The sequence below is a fragment of the Pteropus alecto genome, unplaced genomic scaffold, assembly GCF_000325575.1.
Source record: "Pteropus alecto unplaced genomic scaffold, ASM32557v1 scaffold3, whole genome shotgun sequence".
Taxonomy (NCBI): domain Eukaryota; kingdom Metazoa; phylum Chordata; class Mammalia; order Chiroptera; family Pteropodidae; genus Pteropus; species Pteropus alecto.
The window spans coordinates 34,580,148-34,598,725 of record NW_006442484.1 but is presented as its reverse complement, the minus strand read 5'-3'; the positions used below and the strand labels follow the sequence as shown (position 1 = coordinate 34,598,725).

At 35.1% G+C, this 18,578-nt stretch overlaps 1 protein-coding gene across 7 annotated transcripts in view; it reads right to left on the bottom strand.

Annotated features, from left to right (window-relative positions):
* The window catches only part of TANK (TRAF family member associated NFKB activator), a 63,622-nt gene that overhangs the window by 41,775 nt on the left and 3,269 nt on the right, over positions 1-18,578 (bottom strand). For all 7 annotated transcript variants that reach the window (XM_006921117.3, XM_006921118.3, XM_015596422.2 and 4 more), the window contains one exon: positions 3,963-4,110. In XM_006921117.3, the coding sequence (XP_006921179.1) occupies positions 3,963-4,061 (99 nt within the window). In that variant the 5' untranslated portion in view covers positions 4,062-4,110. The remainder of the gene's footprint in view (positions 1-3,962; positions 4,111-18,578) is intronic.

The window sequence follows — 18,578 nt, the reverse complement described above, 5'->3', positions numbered from 1 at the left end:
TATTAGTCAATTTAGCTAAAGGTTTGTCAATTTTTCTGGCCTCTTTGGAGAACCAACTCTTGGTTTTCTTGACGTTATTAGTTTTCTCTATTTTGTTTATCATTGCTCCAATCTTTAATATTTTCTTCTTTCTGTTAACTTTGGGTTTGGTTTGTTCTTCTTTTTCTAGTTCCTTAAGCAGTAATGCTGGTTTTTGATTTGAGATCTTCTTTTTATTGTAAACATTTATAGCTAAAAATCTCCCTCTTAGCATTGCTTTCCCAGGTTCCCATAATTTTGGTATGCTGTGCTTTCATTTTCCATTGTCTCTAAGATATTTTCTAATTTTCCTTGTGATTTCTTCTTTGACCCACTGTTTTTTTCCCACATATCTGTGAATTTTCCCATTTTCCTTCTGCTGTTTATTTCTTGTTTTATCCCTCGTGATTAAAAATGATATTTTGCATGATTTCAATCTTTTCAAATTTGAGTCACTTTTAATGGCCTAATATATAGCGTATCTTGGAGAATGTTCCAGGTAAACTCGAGAAAAACATGAATTCTGCTGTTGTTGGGTAGAGTATTATGTGTCTGCTAGTTCCAACTGCCCTATAATGTTATTCAAGTCCTCTATTTCCTTATTACTTTTCTCTCTGGTTGTTCTATTCATTAATAAAAGTGCAGAAAGTGGAATATTAAAGTTTCCTATTGTTATCGTAGAGCAATCTATTTCTTCTTTTAATACTGCCATTTGTTTGATTCATGTATTTTCGAACTTTGATGTTTGGTGTATATAGGTTTATAACTGTTATATCTTCTTGATGAATTGATCCTTTTATCATTATATAATGTCCCTCTTTATCTTTTGTAATCACTTTTGACATAAAGTCTGTTTTGTCTGATGTTAGTATAGCCATTTTTAATGTTTTAGTTACTATTGGCATTGAATCGTTTTCCATTCTTTCGTTTTCAATCTATGAATGTCCTCAAATCTAAAATGAGTCTTGTAGACCGCATATGGTGGGATCCTGATTTTTATTTTTTATTCTACTCTGCTGATCCATTCTGCTAATCTGGGTCAGTCATGGGCAAATAGAAATGCCATGAAATTTTGTTTTGAATGTGTTTTTTTCTTGACTGCCTGTTCCTTTTGTTGCTTTAGATCACTGACTGATTGCTAGAGGTCACATAAAGTTATTTCAGACAGTCTGTAGTTTGGCATTTTTGTGGAATAATGAGGGCCTAGAACTTCCTAGTTTGCAATCTTGCTGACGTCACTTGATAGACCAATTCTTTAAGTACAATGTTAGGCAGCTATACTTACTCACAGAAAATATCCCTTGGGGCTTTTTGGTCATCAGAATGACAGGCCACTTCACCAAGGTTGTCCTCTTGCTTCTCTTCATCTCCTGCTTTATTCCCTTTCCCCCTGGTACCTCCTCCTATTACCTCAAGTATCATTTCTACAGACAACTCCCAAATCTGTCTTTAAACTGGTACCTTATCCCAAAGATCCATACTTCAACTGCCTGATCATCAAATAATAATTTCCTTTAGCAAAATCAGAGTTCTCTATTTCTGTGGCTGCATCATCAATCTTCCAGTCATCTAGGCAGAAAAGTTTGTAAATGGTAGGAACGGTATTTAAAAATTCAGGTCTGACTTCAGAGCCTTTGCTCTTATCTTCATATTAGAAGATAGAAGTTTGAGAAGTTGTATATATCATCTTATTACTAAAGATTCTCAGTGAGGAATACCTAGCTTGTTTTACTCCAATGTTCGATCTTATTTCTGCGAGTAGATATATGCGGACAATTAGTGATTTATATTTAGTACATGTGATTCTGTAATTTCAAAAACGATAAATGTTCCATAAAATAAAATCCTAATGTCACAAGTACAAATATCTTCTCAGAAAAAGTTTTAGAAAAAAATTAATTTAAAAAGTATAATGAATGAGATCAAAGTATAAAACTCAATGTCAGAACTCTTATTTTATCATAGTACAGGCATATCTTATTTTACTTCACTTCACTTTACTGAGCTTCATAGATACTGCATTTTCATCAACACTGAGGCAAGACCCTCCACCAGCAAAAAGATTATGACTCACTGAAGGCTCAGATGAACTTATTGAATAAATCTGACATATAACATTGTGTTGTTACTTTGATACATTTATTGTAATATTATTTATTGTAGTGATATTTGTCACATTACATAATTATAATACAATATTATTTATAGTCATTGTACTATGCATTAAAATCTTTAAGGCTTATTTACTTGCTTGAACACTTAAACACCAACAATCTTATTCCCACCCCCATCTCCCTGGTTACCACCATCTAACTGTTTTTTACAGGTCTGACTTTTTTCGATTTTACATATAAGTGATACATGATAACCCTTCTAACTCCTGGCCACCACCATCTTCTACATGCACACTTATCTTCATATGCAGCTGTTTCCCTCTTGTTCCCTCCAGTCCTCAGAGAAATAGGTGTTTCTCCTTCTGTTCACAGTAAATTCTTTAACCTATTTCTGAATTTCCAGTGACCAACTGGTTGGCCTTATTTCCTTCCTCTTACCCTTTTGTACTTCAACTATTTCTTCACCCTATACCCTCTAACTCAGAAATGTTATCCACATTCATGGCTATAATAAAATCTGTTGTTCCATCATCTGTACCTACAATCTAATTAAGAACTCTACATAGGCTTCTAGATCCATATCTATAAACATCCATTGGACATTTTCACCTGCATGCCCCACAGGTAGCTATATCTAATTATACATCTTCTTTTCTTATCCCCCAAACTGCAACTTCTTCATTCTTGGTTTCAGTCATCAGCACCACCATTAATTCCAGATACTTGGGTATCATCCTAGAATCTATGTCGTCTTCTCGGAAGTGGCCTGTATTCAGTTGCCATGTACTTTCCATCCTATCTCCTAAGTAAATCTTAGATCTCTTCTCCAATTCATCCCTAGTACTTAAGTCATTTTGATTATTTGAAATGATTGCCATTCATTTTTTCTTTAAAAAATATTAGTATAACATATGTACATATATTTAATATTTGTATAATATTTACATGTAATTATATGTAAATATAATGTAAATTATATTTAATTACATATAAATACACATAAATTAGGTATTTATATGTAATTATATATAGTGCAATTTGATGGTTGCCACTTATTTTTATATTCCTGGTTCTTAGAACATTGCTTAGCATCAAAATATGTCTGTTGAGGTGAATTCCACATTTTTCTCTATCCTATCTATCTTCTAGCCCACTGTAGGGAAGACTTTTCTAAAGCATATATTAATCTTTCAGTAAATTTTAGTTAAGTAAAAATACAATACAAGCTACTTAGTCATATCGATCATGACAGTGTCCTAATATACCTTCGTAGATTCTTTTCTCGTAATGCTGTCTTATTCTTTTTGGAACCATAGGATCACCTTATGACACTGTACAGGGATAATTTTAAAAAGCTGAAACTTCTGGTTAAGTCATTAAAGATTTCACTGGAATAGTCAATTTTTAACTGTTTAGTTAAAGAATGAGAGTATTATAAATTAATAATAAGTTTAGTTCTAGATGCCTTAAAATTTGTACCATCTTCCTACCAACCAAAAAACCATGTAAAAAAAAAAAACTCAAAAACAAAACTAGCTGAGACATTGATACTTCTAACTTTCGGTGTCGTTTTATTTAAAAATTATTTATGAAAGATAACATTTGTCATCTTTCCTCAACACAATCACCTTAAAATAAACTCTTCCCACAAGTCGCAATGTTTTTTAAAAAGACAAATAAAAACCTCGAATTTTATTCATTAATATATCTCCATTCCAGTCATTATAGTTCTTCAAGACAGTTTCTAACAACATAATCTTTTTTTCCAGTTGCAAAAGACTCAAATTCCATTTACCAGGATAAATAACTTCCAAAAGCAAAACCACAAACCTTTAGCTGTAGTTCCTTTACTGCAGAATCTCTATCCATGCATGCCTGTCGAAAGGCTTCATAAGCTTTATTGAGTTGTTCACCAATGTTTTTATCCATTCCTCTCCGTCCTGTAGCATCACTATAATGGATGGAGTAAATGACACGTCTGGAAAATAATCAGAACAATTTATAGCTATTAAATTATATAAACCTCATTTTTAAAATGCATCTTAAAGACAGTTCTATATGGTTTATCACAAACATCATAGCACTAAGTACTATAAAGGTTTATAAAGGCATTAAGTCTCACCTACAATCATAATAAGAAATCCTGTAAAATCTTAACTTCTACAATTTTTTAATATTCTTTACTGTTTAAGGAGCAAGTGGGGTTCTAGTTCATAGATACTTTGAAAATAGTAACTATAAGTACAATTTAAAAATGGAGAAACATAAAGACCACTTGTTATTAATACTACATTATAAAAATGCACAACACAATTTGTGATGTGGGAAGGGATTTCAGGATTTCTTTTTACTAAACAGTTACTCCCACTTACAAGATTAATTCTTGATATACTGAAATTAGAACAAAATTAAATAGATAATACATGTTTGTGGACGGAGTTCATACTGCTGTTATAGCGGAGCAATTAAGATGTGCAAAAATGCTCTTATTTTAGCACAAAATCTAAGGAGAATTGCTGTTAAACTGTGTATTAAAAAAGGAAATATCACATCCCTTCAAGTCCTAGCCCTACTTCCTATTAGTTTTTCAACCTCCCTGTTTCTGAACTCCATGTGATTTACTTAGTTGAAGTAATATGGTTTTATCATCTCAATTTGCATAACATCTCTAACTACATTCCTTGCCTCTGAGCAGAGGGCCATCTAATGACTCTGATTCCTCTTGTTCAGCTGCAAAAACCACACCACAGGACCTTTCTCTTAATGCCCTGAAAGCCACAGGACAAAGTTTCCTATCACTCAACAGGGGTTTTGAGGGTACCAAATTATTTACTGTCTTTGTGATTGAAAATCCTTCATGAATCTCAGTCTCTAGTCTTTCATAATGTTTGTTGCCTTATTTCTGGGTACATGGCGCTTTTAAAAAATTTTTAGTATTTTACATTAAGATACAATTCATAACGACATAAAATTCACCATTTTAAAGTATATACCTGTGTGGTTTTTAGTATATTCACTATATTGTGCACCATCACCATTACCTGATCCCGTAACATTTTTACCACCACATAAAGAAACCCTGTACCTATTAGCAGTTAGTCCCAATTCCCCTCTCCTGCCCCCATCCCTTGGCAACCACTAATCGGCTTTCTAATGCAATGGATTTGCCCATTTTGAACATTTCATATAAATGGAATCATACAATGGCCTTTGTGTCTGGGTTTTTTTAATGCAGCATAAAAATTTCCAAGGTTTACCCATGTTGTTGCATGTCACAGTGCTTCATTACTTTTCATACCTGAATAATATTCCACTACGGATACACCAATTCATTTATTCAGTCCTCAGTATATGGATATTTTCATTGTTTCTACTTCTTGGTTATTTTGAATAAAGCCATTATTTGTGTATACCTATTTGTGTAAACATATGTTTTTAATTCTCTTGGATATATACCTAGGGGTAGAATTGCTGGGTCAGATGATAATTCTATTTAACTTTTTAAGGAACTGCCAAAACTGTTTCCAAAGAAGCTGTACTATTTTTATATTTCTACTAGCAATGTACAAGAGTTCCAATTTCTTCCCATCTTCACTAACATTTATTGTCCATTTTTAAATTACAGGTATCCTAGTGGGTGTGAAGTGGCTCCTCAAATTGCAAATTTGATTTGCAATTCCCTAATGATGCTAAGCATCTTTCCAGTGTTTACTAATGGGTCACTTGTATATCTTCTTTGCAGAACTGTTTAGTCAAGTCCTTTGCCCATTTTTTAATTGGGTTATTTCTTTGTAATGTTGAGTTGTACAAGTTCTTTATACATTATAGAAACTAGACACTTGTCAGATAAATATAAAATTTGCAAATATTTTCTCCCATTCTGTAGACTTTCTCATTTCCTTGATAGTATTCTTGACACACAGAGTTTTAAATTTTAATGTTTGATTTACCTGTTTTTCTTTTGTTCCTTGTGCTTTTCATGCCACATCTAAGAAATCTTTGCCTAATCCAAGGTCACACAGATTTTCACCAATGTTTCCTTTTAAGATTTTTATAATTTTAGTGCTTACATTTAGATCTTTGGTCCATACTGAATTGATTTGTATATGGTGTGAGGTAGGGGTCCAGATTCATTCTTTTTCATGTGGCTATCCAATTGTCCTGGCACCATTTGTTGAAAAGCTATTCTTTTCCCACTGGATGGCTTTGGCACTCTTGTTGAAAACTGGATGACCATAAGTCATAATGTTCTTTTAAATACCTAGGTTGTATTTCAATACTATCAGCCAGTCTTTCATTTTACTATACTAAATACACTCCTAAGTCATTTTTCAGGCTTAATAAAAACAATTTCAAGATTTTATGGGGATTCTGAATAAAAGAACGGTAATTTTTAAAAGCATTCTACTTAGGAATTTTATTTCTACTGCTAGCTCTGATAGACGGAAAAAGGTGAAATACTGCTAGAACAATTAACATCGCCAGGTTTTCTGACATGCCACAGACACTATGGAAACATAATTAGTATTAACACAAAATATCACTTTGAGTATTTTATTTATATACTAAATCAATCAAAGAAAGATTTAAGGTGGCTTGCACACAAGATTAAAAAGAAGTATACAAATGAAAGGAAAGATAAGGTTAGGTAGCTACAGGGATACTAATATACAGTAATATGCTAATGTAGAAATTAGAGGTTTTAAGTAGCTAAGTTATCTACTACTATCTTAAAAAGCTACACATCATGATAAATTGTCAATGTAAATCTCACATATTTTTAAATCTGTGACAAACAAGAGCCTTGACTAGGGAACTCATCTAATTTCTTGTATTATTCTATCGCTATCTGACCCTGTAACCTTTAGTTCAAGGCCACTAAATCTTTTTGGACCCAAGGTTTTTTCTCTCCAATATAAAAAAGATGTTTGAAATCAATTCCTAAGAAACTTCTTTGTTCTACAGTTCTTGAGTCTGTGAGTCTAAAAATGCATGTCTGTTCCATCAAGAAGGTGCATTCTTGTTTTTTAAAATGTAAATGCAGAATTAAAAATAGCTGCATCATATGCAAGTAAATCATGTGGAGCCTTCACTTCAGGTCCTCGAATTAGATCACACAAATGTCACTAAGAAGAGTTCCTGAGTAAATTCCACATGGATGGATCCTATTTCCTGAAATAAGAATGTATGCTAGGGAGATATAATTCAGGTCAATACAACTAAATAAATGATACATTTAATTCCTATCTCACAACCAAGAAGAGAATTGGGTGTTAGATCAGTGCCACTCACCAGAGAAAAAGGAAACAATCTCTGGGATCCAGCTAATTAAATTGGACAGATTTCAAATATTAACACCCTGAACTTTAAAGCCACTTGTTCTTCATTTTTAAAAGATTTGTCAAGTGTAAAATTAATTTCACAATTTAAGAGGCAGTCACATTTCAATTACATTTTGGCATGTCTTCTGCAAAACTTGCCAGGCTCCAGGGAAATGGCTTTATTTATAGTAAACATGCTCAAACCCAAATCTATGGCCATTGTCACACCCCAAACCCAGGAGGTCCAAGTCAGAGCACCCTCTGCCTTGGAAACACTCTTCTACTTATATGTTCACTCTTTTAAATGTATTTTTAGGGATGCCTTCCAAGGTAATTTCTTTATTTTTGGTTCTGGTTTGCTCGTTTCCTTCCATCACACTAAGAAAAGATTAAGTTGCTGATGCCCCAGAAGTAGCTAGGTAGACAGAATGCAAAGCACCCCTGACTCGCCTGGGGGCAATCCTCCTGAAGCCAGGATCGTCCCCACCCACCTACCTTTATCAGTAGTTCCTTTTTTTATCCCTTGCATGGTAGCTACTAGAAGGAAAACAGAGGTTAGCAAGTTCCTGCTCTGCCTCCCAGGTTCACCATGTGCTGCCCAGGAGGAAGCATCAAGAAAACCCCTGGGCAGCAGGCTGCTGCTTCTTTTCCCGATTCTTTGGTTCAATAATGAAACTAGGGTAGGAGAGACAGTCTGCACAAAGGAGATAATTTTATCTTCCCTTGGTAAAGTCTTCCAGTTCCAACAAATGTTTGTCAACTGCTAGGGCCAAAATTCTTTCTACTTTAATAAAATCTATCACATTACTATTAAATTCAATTACAAAAATAGTATTTGTTTGCTTACTACATTGTAAAGCACTGTGCTGGGTGCAGTAATGGGCTTCAGAGGTGGTATCACCTTAGAGTTGTGTTCCTTTTACAAAGTTTTTTTCACCAATTCTTTGTTTCCTATTATTCATATTCCCATTTGACTGGTAAGGCTCAGAGTAGTTAAAATATTTGCCTATAGCTACAAATTCTTAGTTCAAAAACTGTTCACTAAAGCTTGCTGTAGTCTCTCAGGGTGCTATGGTGGATCTGTTCATTCACTACAACGTTAATTAAGTGCAACATTTACTATAAGCAAAATCTGTGCTAGCCACGACTGATAAAGTGGAAACAAAGCAGAAATGAAACCTATCCTCATTAAGGCACCATTAGCTACAACTTAAAACATACGTATGACTATCCTGAGATATCCAAAGGCTATAGAGTTTGGAGAGGAAAGTGGTCACAACTATTTACAAAGTTTAGGAAAGGCTTTGGAGGTAGGTGGCATTTGAATTAGGTTTTAAATTATGGGTAAGAATGACTCACCCACTCCTTTTGATTATCAAATAGTAGTCATCCTTTCTAAAACAGGTTCTCCATAGCTATAAAGATATTTTTAGTATTAGATAATATCCATTCTTCACTAAGACAGGCCAGGATTATATGCAGTGTTCACCTTGATTTTCCTGATTAGGACAACTCTGCAAACCTGAGACAATTCTTAAGTATAACAATAATGTTTACACATAGAAATGACTGATTGGGCTAGTGCTTTTCCCATGATGCTTGAGAAGTAGGGGTGGGAATAAATTAAAGAACAATTCCTATATTTTCTCTGGACCTCAATTTTCCTTGCTTTTAAAATGAAGGGGTAAGATGATATCTCCTTTAACTTTATGATTATACAGCATTTCTAAACATAGAATAGAAATTTTTACTTGGCAAATATGATAATTTATTTTTCCTCATAAATGATATCATAGATTTAAAAAGAGTAGCAATTTGTTTCAAATTGCATTACAAACAACCTTGGTTACAAACCAGTTGATATGGTATTTCATTTCAAGATGACAAAAAACATGGAGTAAAGTTATATAGGATGTCTTGAGAGTAAAGAGATTAGATATGATATTGTGAAAATGTGTGATATGAAAATGTGACATAACATTGTGAAAATTAATCACTATTTAATAAAATTTATGTATTTCCTCCTAACATTTTACTAGGTAGAATGAAAAAGTATAGGCTTTGGATTCATATCTCTGATTTGCAATTTTCTAGCCTATGGAGAAGAGACTGTTCAGTGCCATGACCGCTGTCTGTTCCAGAAGCTGGACCCAGGCCAGAATGAAGGTTACTTTCTACAAACTCCCCTTAGAGAGTGATCATAGTTGATATTGATTCTGACATAAATTCACACTTCTCTCTTGCCTTCTGCTATGTACTGGTTCCTGGAACAGGTTGTCGTCCTGACCTGGGCAAGCATGCAATTTCTTGTACATGGTAGCACTGACTATCACGCCACCCCCACCCTTTACCCTCTATAATTCTTTGGCATCTGCCAAGCGATGCAGGGGTCCAGTTTGTCTTGCAGCCTCCCAAGACATGCCTTGTATGTAAGTTTCTCTTAATAAACTCTATTAATTACCAGACTGGAGTGGTCAGCCTCTTTATTTCAGTCTTTTCCTGCTCTCCACTTATGGAGGTAGATTTTCAGTCTTGGGGCTTTTCCCTGGGTCTGAGTGTACTAACGCAGCCATTTACTTAGCTTCTCTGATTATCAGTTTTCTTATACACAGCTTATCAGTTTTCTTATACATAGCTTGTAGGGTTTCATCAGACTATATGTGAAGCATATTTGTTATTTGTCCCTTATATCCATTCTCTTCTAGTATGCTTGATTTTTAGCTGGTTGTGGTCATGTGACTATGTTCTGGTCATTGGTAAGTAAATACAACTCCAAGCTCTCCTCTTCACCTTTTTCCTTTTCCCAGCTAGATGGAATGTTGTGTTGAGTCACCTAGAACACTCTGGTGAGGGCAACGCTTCAGGGATGGTTGAACAACAAGGAGATAGTGGAACAACAAGAATCAAGATGCTTAGGTTTTTCAACAATGTGGGGTTGCCAGATCAGCTCTGAATGTCTTACGCTTTGAATTGTAACATATGAATGAAATAAAATTTCTGTCTCAAGCCACTGTCTTTGGGGATCTCTTAAAAGAGGAGCCGAACTATATCCTAACTAGAACGATATTCAAGACTGGTTCAGTGATGAACACATAGCAGGTGCTCCATTCTTCCATGGGAAAGAGACAAAAGAGTTTTGCCTTTTTTCCTAATTAGTTTATAATTTCATAAGGCAGACATAAATGAAAATGGTTAACCATACTAGCAGGTCAATTATAAATGTGTAAACAGGTATGCGCATATCTTAAAAGGGGAAGCACAGGTAGAAGTACTTATAAGAACTCATCACTCAGTGTGAGTTTAATTGTATGTTAAGTTTTACCTCAAAAGAAGAAAAAGAGAACTTAAAAGGTATATGCAAAAGAAAGGCTCAATAGAGAGAACAATTAAAATGAGAGGGGCTGTGAAAGGCTTCAGAAAGGATGTGACACTTAAACTAGGTGCTGAAATATGATTTCAACAAGTTGAGAATGAGAGGGGAAAGAACATTCACTCTGAATAAGCAGAAGTACTGAGAAGTCCCTATTATAGTCATTCAGGGACTGGAAGTGAGTATTTATGGAAGTCTCGAGTGTGTGCAGAGAGGGTGGAGGTGAGGGTGCTAAGAGAGGATATCAGAGTCACCATGTATGACTGTGCTACACTGCAAAAACCCTAGAGACACCATTCATAGACTATTTGGAACTGAATCCCCTAGAGATTTAGAGTACACTAACTACGTAACTAAGCAGACTTAGTTATGAACAGATCGTAGTAAACCTTGAATGTCACTCTAAGAAATTTAGACTTTAACCTGCTGACATTAAGGCGTAATAAAGGATTTTTGAGCAGGAGATGGACATGTTTTAGAAAGGCAAACTGGATAACAGCATGGAATACAAATTAATGAGGGAGACAAAGTAGGGATATCCACAGGAAGTTATTGCTTATTCTGGGTGAAAGATGAGGGCATGAACTAGAGAAGGGGACGTGATTAAAAAGGTAGTTCAAAGGCAAAACCAACAGGATTTGCTGGCCAACTGGATCTGCACAATAGACAAGAAGACAGCATTTAGGTCCCTGTGATTTCAAATCAGTTGGCCTGTGATGAGCCCCCAGAATCTGCATTTTGATAAGCAAAGTAACCCATGTAATCGATTTGTTGAAGATGGTTCACAAGTCATATTTTTCAAAATACTAGGCAGACAGTGATGATAGCCAGAACAGAGAGAAACGGGAAGAAAAATTTGGGGGGAAAGATACTGAATTCAATTTTTGACAAAAGTGCTTCAAGATACATAATTAACAATAGGCAGGAAAAAAGTAGCAACTGAGTGACAGCAAAATCTAGAGGAAGAAATGAAAGCCAAGTATGCATTCCCGCCTGCTTATATTCTTGAAGTCCTGTTTTGAATGTCCTGTGTCCTCTGATATTGGTAAATCCTTAGATGGTCAACCAGACCAATATCTTTTCACCAAAAAAAAAAAAGGATGGGGCAGAAAAAAACTACATTTTTAAAAAGAAAATAGTAAAGAAGCAATACTCATTGTTGTGCCACATTGTGTCAGATGTACACTTTTTTCCTCCCAAATATAAACCAAAAAAAGAGAATCTGGACAAAGACAGACAGAAAACTAGAAAATGCATAAAAGAAGCATTTTAGTAGCAGTCTATTGTCTTACGTAAAGAGACTATTAGCCAAATAGGAATGTTATCTAATGTTCTGTTCTGTTAATCCTTATACACCATTAAATAACATGAAAAATAATTCTCTATAGTGTGATTTTTTGTCTCTTTTACTCTACCAAATTTATGACAATAAAATAGTATTAATAACGATCTTTCATAAGAATAGGGCACTATACCTATCTTCTGGTCTTAAGCAGAAAAGTTTGAAAAAATACCTGCAAGTAATCTTAAAAAGGCCCCCCAAACAGAAGACAATGGTGTAAGAGATGTCACAGGCTACACCAGATTTATAAGGTTTTTGAAAAAGTAGTGAAAATCTAACGAGTTAACAGATTAGGGGGCCCTCTAACATCTGAGTCATTTACTGTATAAGAATAAAACCATTATGAAAGGAGACAGTTCTTCTATAAAAAGAGTGAAACTTCAGGAGACAGACTAGAGGACCTTTTCACAAAAAGGCCTGTTTTCTCTTAAATCACAGTTTAAATTGCTGAGCAGTCATTTAGCCTTGAGAATATTACCAATAATAAATGGGAACAGGCAAAAGCATACATAATGATAAAGCTGTACTCTGTGCTCTTAACCACTGGCACAGGACTCTAGAGCTCTTCATACTCCTGCTTTTAATTTCCCTGAGGACACCTAAAGGCTGTTGGGCAAATGTTTGCAAGTCACAACTTGTTTTATTAGAAGTAATTGTGAGAATTCTAATGAAAAAATAAATAAGGTTTCAGAGATTTCCAGCTCACCATTTCCAGTCATTTCCAAGGTGTTTAGGGTAGGACTTTAAATATATAACATGATAAAAGTTTAAAACCAGATACAATAATATTTTTACACCATGCAACACACCATCTCACTCTAATTACTGAATATTCCTGAGACAGGATTCAAAAATCCCTGGGTAGCTTGACAAACCAACTTCTCAAACTTTGTGCCATATTTACCCAAGTTTCCAATCTTTTCAGGGCCGCACCAATTTTTTTCAAATAAGAATATTCAGACCTAGTAAATCCTGAAACTTGCTATAGGAAAGTAAAAGTTTATTAAAGTTTTTGATTTGCTGTTTCACTTCCTTTTGCATCTGGAAAAAAATACTCTATAATAAATATTCCAAACTTAATTCTTAACTGAGACCACATCTTGTGTAAAATGTATTAATTTCTCTACTGAGACAATTTGTAGATTTGAATCCAAATTAAAAAGCTTAGCCAACCGAAGATAAAATCAGAGTTGGTATACAAAATACATGTCCAGTCTAGACATATTTGTTGATAGGTGAGAGTGAAGAAGTCATTTAACCTTTCTGTGGACCTCAGTTCCCTCATCTGCCCCAGTTTAGAATGTAAGGGGTAGAACATGCTGTAGAGGACATGGGTTCCTAACCAATCAGTACATCCAAGGTGGTTAAATAGATCAGCAAATCCTGTCCAAGACTTCTTAGATCATATTGAAAGTGTGGGGAGAGGGAGCAGCAGATGTGAAACTGATTTAGAATCACTGCCATAGGGGATCTAGTCATAACTAGGAAAGCTGTACTCTGTAAAACACTAAACAAATATGCAGCATAGAAGGGGAACAGGCTTTCATAGTGTCCTTTGGTTCCACAGTGATCTGCTTTTTGAATTGTTCCAGAGAATTTGGAAAGAAAAATAGCAGTTATTAAGGTAGAAGATGTTCTTTTTTTTTTTTTTTTTTAAAGGTGTTTTCATATTTTGGCAGATGGCCCAGAGCAATAGTACTCTAAAGATCTTGGTTCCATAATATTTCCACAACTCAGGTCTGTATAAGTGTTTTATCTATTAATGGAAGAGATGCCATTAATGCAGTGGTCCCCAGCCTTTTTGGCACCAAGCACCAGTGCTCCTAAGAGAATCTAATGCCTGGTGATCTGAGATGGAGCTGAGGCAGTGATGCTAGTGCTGGGGAGCGGCTGCAAATACAGATGAAGCTTCGCTCACTGGTCACCAATTCACATCCTGTACCGCCTGGTTCCTAACAGGCCACGAACTGGCACTGGTCTGCGGCCCGGGGTTTGGGGACCCCTGCATTAATGGCATTTGCACTGAAGTTAATGTTGAGAAAGAAATGTGATTGTGACCACAGCTCTTCTTCTACCAAGCAGCAGTGGCCCTTTTAACATGATGCTCCCCCTACCAATACTCTAATCATCTGAATTCTTTAAATTTTCAAACTATCTATAGATGGTTGGGTAAGGACATAGATCCCAATGACATGCCTTCAATCCAAAGAGGCACAGAGCCATGAACCAGAAGAACAATCTTAGTCTTGTGTTTGAATGGCAAGCTTCCCATTATTGAAGGGACATGGGTAGTGAAGGACACTTACAGAGACAGTATTACTTGTCAGGTGTTTTACATAAACTGCTTTATTTTAATCTTTCCTTTGCAGGAGCATTATACTACCTTCCCTTTCCAGATAAGGAAACCGAGCTTCAAAAGTTTAAGTTGACTAAAGCCACAGAATTAGAAAATGAAAGACCGAGATAAATCCAGGTCTCTCTGATGTAAAAGTCCAATCTCTGGCTCATTACACCCTAATTTAGTTTTTATTTTATTTTTAATCAAAGCTATACATATCTATATTTTATTTAAGTATCTTGATAAAGCTTAAGAAAAACAGTAGTCTGCTCTCCTCTCCACCCTCCTCATTTCCTACTTGACCTTGGCAACAATTTTCAACTCTTTTGGTGATTCTTTCTGGTATTTATCTCTGTACTCTAAATTACATGCTAATACTGACACTATTGATTTTTCAGTTTTATCTTCCCACTATGCAAAATAAGAATTAAGCTCTCTTTAATGGCTCCCCTCCCCACTTCACATCGTCCTTACTCTCCTAATATAGTTATATCCTATTTTTGGTTAGATTTGCATTCAGCTTTTACTTTCCTCACACTATGTAAATGCTATTCACTGCTGAGCCATATACTATACTATGGTTCCTTTTCCTTTCCTGAAAACTTTTTCTTGGAAAAACTTCTCATTCGCTTTACTTCTTATTATCATTAATACGTCTTCAACCCACAGACACCTGCTATTCTACCAATTTCATTTTCTCAGAAGAATTTCTCTGTGAACTTTCTGACTTCCTCCAGTTTAGATTTGTTGATCTCTACACTTGAAGGATTGTTTTCATCTTGAGATCTTCTTTCACCTTGAATATGAGCATTCCCTTTGTTCATCTCTCTCTCCAACTGAATCCTTCATTTTCAGTATCCCAAATCTTCATCTTGTTTTACCTCTCACCATTGGTGGAGTTAACCCTCCAGCAGTTTCCTCAGAAAGTGTTTGTGAAGTAAATTTTTTGAGACCTTGCATAACTGAAAATATCTTTACTTAACCTCAGATTTAACTGATAGTTTGCAGGTTAAGAGAGTTCTACGTTGAAAGTAATTACTCCTCAGAATCTGGAAAGCTTTCCTATGCTCTTCTCTAGCTTCCATTTGTTTTTGTTGAAATCCAGAGCCATCTTGATTCCTGATCTTGTACTTAACCCACCTGAAAGTTCATCCTTCAGTTTTTGGATCTTCTTTTGAATTATTTTTTTGGGCAATTTCATTCCCTCTGTGTCCCTTTCTGGGACTTCGACTATCTGGATGCTCAATCTTCTAACGTGGTACTCTAACTCTTCCCAGCCTCCTTTTCTTTTTCAAATAAACTTCTTACTTTATAGATAGTTTAAGCATGTTGTCTTTGGCAACCAGCATAATGCTGCCAAATGACAGCTAACCAATCTTGGATAAATAAACTAATAATCAAGATAAGTAGTGGTATTTCAGAGATCCAATGAGGCTGGGAGTGTGTGAGCCAAACAATGTTCCACCACCAATTGCCCAATTCAACCAGAGCAGCTCAACTTTGATTATGTGTGTGTGTGTTTCAGATTGAAAAGAATCACAAGTTTAAAGATAGATTCCCACCATCTTCACCCCAGACTGATTTATAATTCTTTAATAAGGTCTACTTTTTGTAGGATGGTAGACAAGTGTGGATGATTTGGGAGATATGAAAGGGCCCTCTGCTGGGTTTTCCCCACTGCTGAGACTATTCTGCTTCTGTGTAAGTAGTTCTGCCAGTGTTCATGCTTGTGGTGAGTAGCCAGTTTAAATCTAAAGCAGTTTCAGGTTGGAGGAAAGAAATCACCTTGAGTAACTGCTACCTCTTCCACTGTGCCCTAGAAAAGTCACCTGCTTTTCCCAAACCCTTGCGGTACAAATGAGTTCAATTCTATTTCAGAAAAGTTACCACTTTAGCAATCAAAGAGGTGAATAAGTGAGAGATATATCCTATCTTTCTATATCTGTTTGCTTTGTCATCAAAAAGCAACAGAAACAAAAAAGCAGAAAATAAGTCAATAATGTAGTACATACACATAAATAAAAGAACATCCTCTGTCTTAGATAGTTAAGGTAAACCTCTAACGACACTCAAAAGTATTTGTGTTTTCTTTACTTGATGAAAATGGAAGAGAACTGTCACTCCTAACATTTAGTTATGATCATTTCCCACTTTTAAGAGAGTTCCATGATACAAGCAACCAATTCCCCAAAATGACAGCTTGTATTTCCAGTCTCACATTCCAGATTGTAAACTTGGGTTATGGATATACCCATAGCACACTACACTGTACTGTTACTGTGTCTCAATCAGGCAACTGAAATAATAGAAACTCAAATATCATAGATCTAGCAGTGTCAGAATTTGGATTTTCTGTATTTTTCCATAAGCTTGTTGGCTAAATGCATCAAGATAAACAAGGTAAGACAACCCCACTGATCAAACCGAAAGATTTGATCAGGTTCTCCATTTTGCTGGATGTTACAACTTCATCAAACGTTTTGTGTTATCTTCTCAGAGTTAAAAGTTGACTTCACAGTCAGAGACCACACCAATGAGTCTCAGCTTGGCCTCGCTTCTTTTTATTCTCCAGTCATACTTTTTTCCAGATTGTTTATTAAATTCTATGGGCTGAAGTACACAACTAAACAATATAACTCCAAAAGGGAAACTGGGCATGTGATGTTCTATCCCTTGAGGTAAACATAAATACGGCATTACTCAGCCTGCTCAGCTATGTAGGGGGTGTCCTCTCTTCTCAGTAGGGGCCACATTAAGGTGAGCAGTTATGCAGTTTGAAAATAGCTATTGAATATTAAAAATCTATTTTCATAAATCATATAAAATAGAGCTCTGCAAAATATTCTTGAATGAGGGAATTACAAAGGAAACTTTATATTTAGTATGAGAGGGTTGTGGGGATGAGGGGCACATGTTAAAATCTCCTAGGACCTATAAGATTTCAATGTTTATCAAAAAAGAAAGGTGGATATAAAAAGGTTGAAGAACATCAATATCAAAGGAAAGGCATTTCTAGTTTAGGAACAGCAAACACATAAAGTCATGAAATTACATCATAGTAAATGCCACATAACAAATGGCTATGAATAGTAAAACCATTTAAATATCCCACAAATAGTTATTTTTCATCAAGCAATTTTAACTAATATATTGTTTTGAAGGGACCAGAGTCCCTGATTTTTGTCATTTTAGCAAGTCACTCTCCACAGCAAAATTACCTAATTGTGTTTGTTCTGCCACTCAAGGGAACAATTCTTCATACCTCACTCTACACGAATATGTCAAGGATTCTTATAACTTCAACTTAATAAGTAACCATAAAAATGGAACTCATATTATTTTCTTAGTTCACTCAATTTCCAATAATTCCTTACTGCAATAAATTGAAAAAAAAAAAAAAAAACCAAAAAATCTGTTTTCATTGTTAACAACCTATTTTCAATAGACTCTTCTTTTTGGCAAAGGAAAAGTATTGGTGATAAGTGAAAGCTACTGCAGATCACTGATGCTCAAACTGTTTACTCTCATAATTTAGGACTAATGATTACCATCACAGAGAGTGTATTTCTGAAGGTAAAAGAAAAAAAATCAAGTTACTGTACAGGACATTTCCCCCACAAGACAAACATCATTATTATTTAGTTCTCAAACTCTTTTTCTTAAAAAAAAAAAAGTCCTTTAAGAAACATTTTTCTTGGTTGCACAAAAATGTGAATACATTCAATACCACTGAACTACACTTAAAAATGGTAAAGATGATAACTTTCATGTTATGTGTATTTTATAATCAATAAAAAATGTTTCTTTAGACTAGGGATTACATGACATGTATTATATAGGTCCCAAAGACTTATATTCAGTTCCAAAAGACCTGGTACCATTACTTATTCCAATTCTCTTTAACTATTTTGAACAATTGTCAAATGGTCAAATACTGCACCTAGTTCAAAAGAGTCGGTACATTAACTAGCCACCCACCCCCAAGGCAGTTTATTTCATTTCCTCTGTCATCCTTTTATGAAGACTCAGAATCTTGATCCTGGACTATAAAGAGATTTTTGTTACCTCTTCAAGA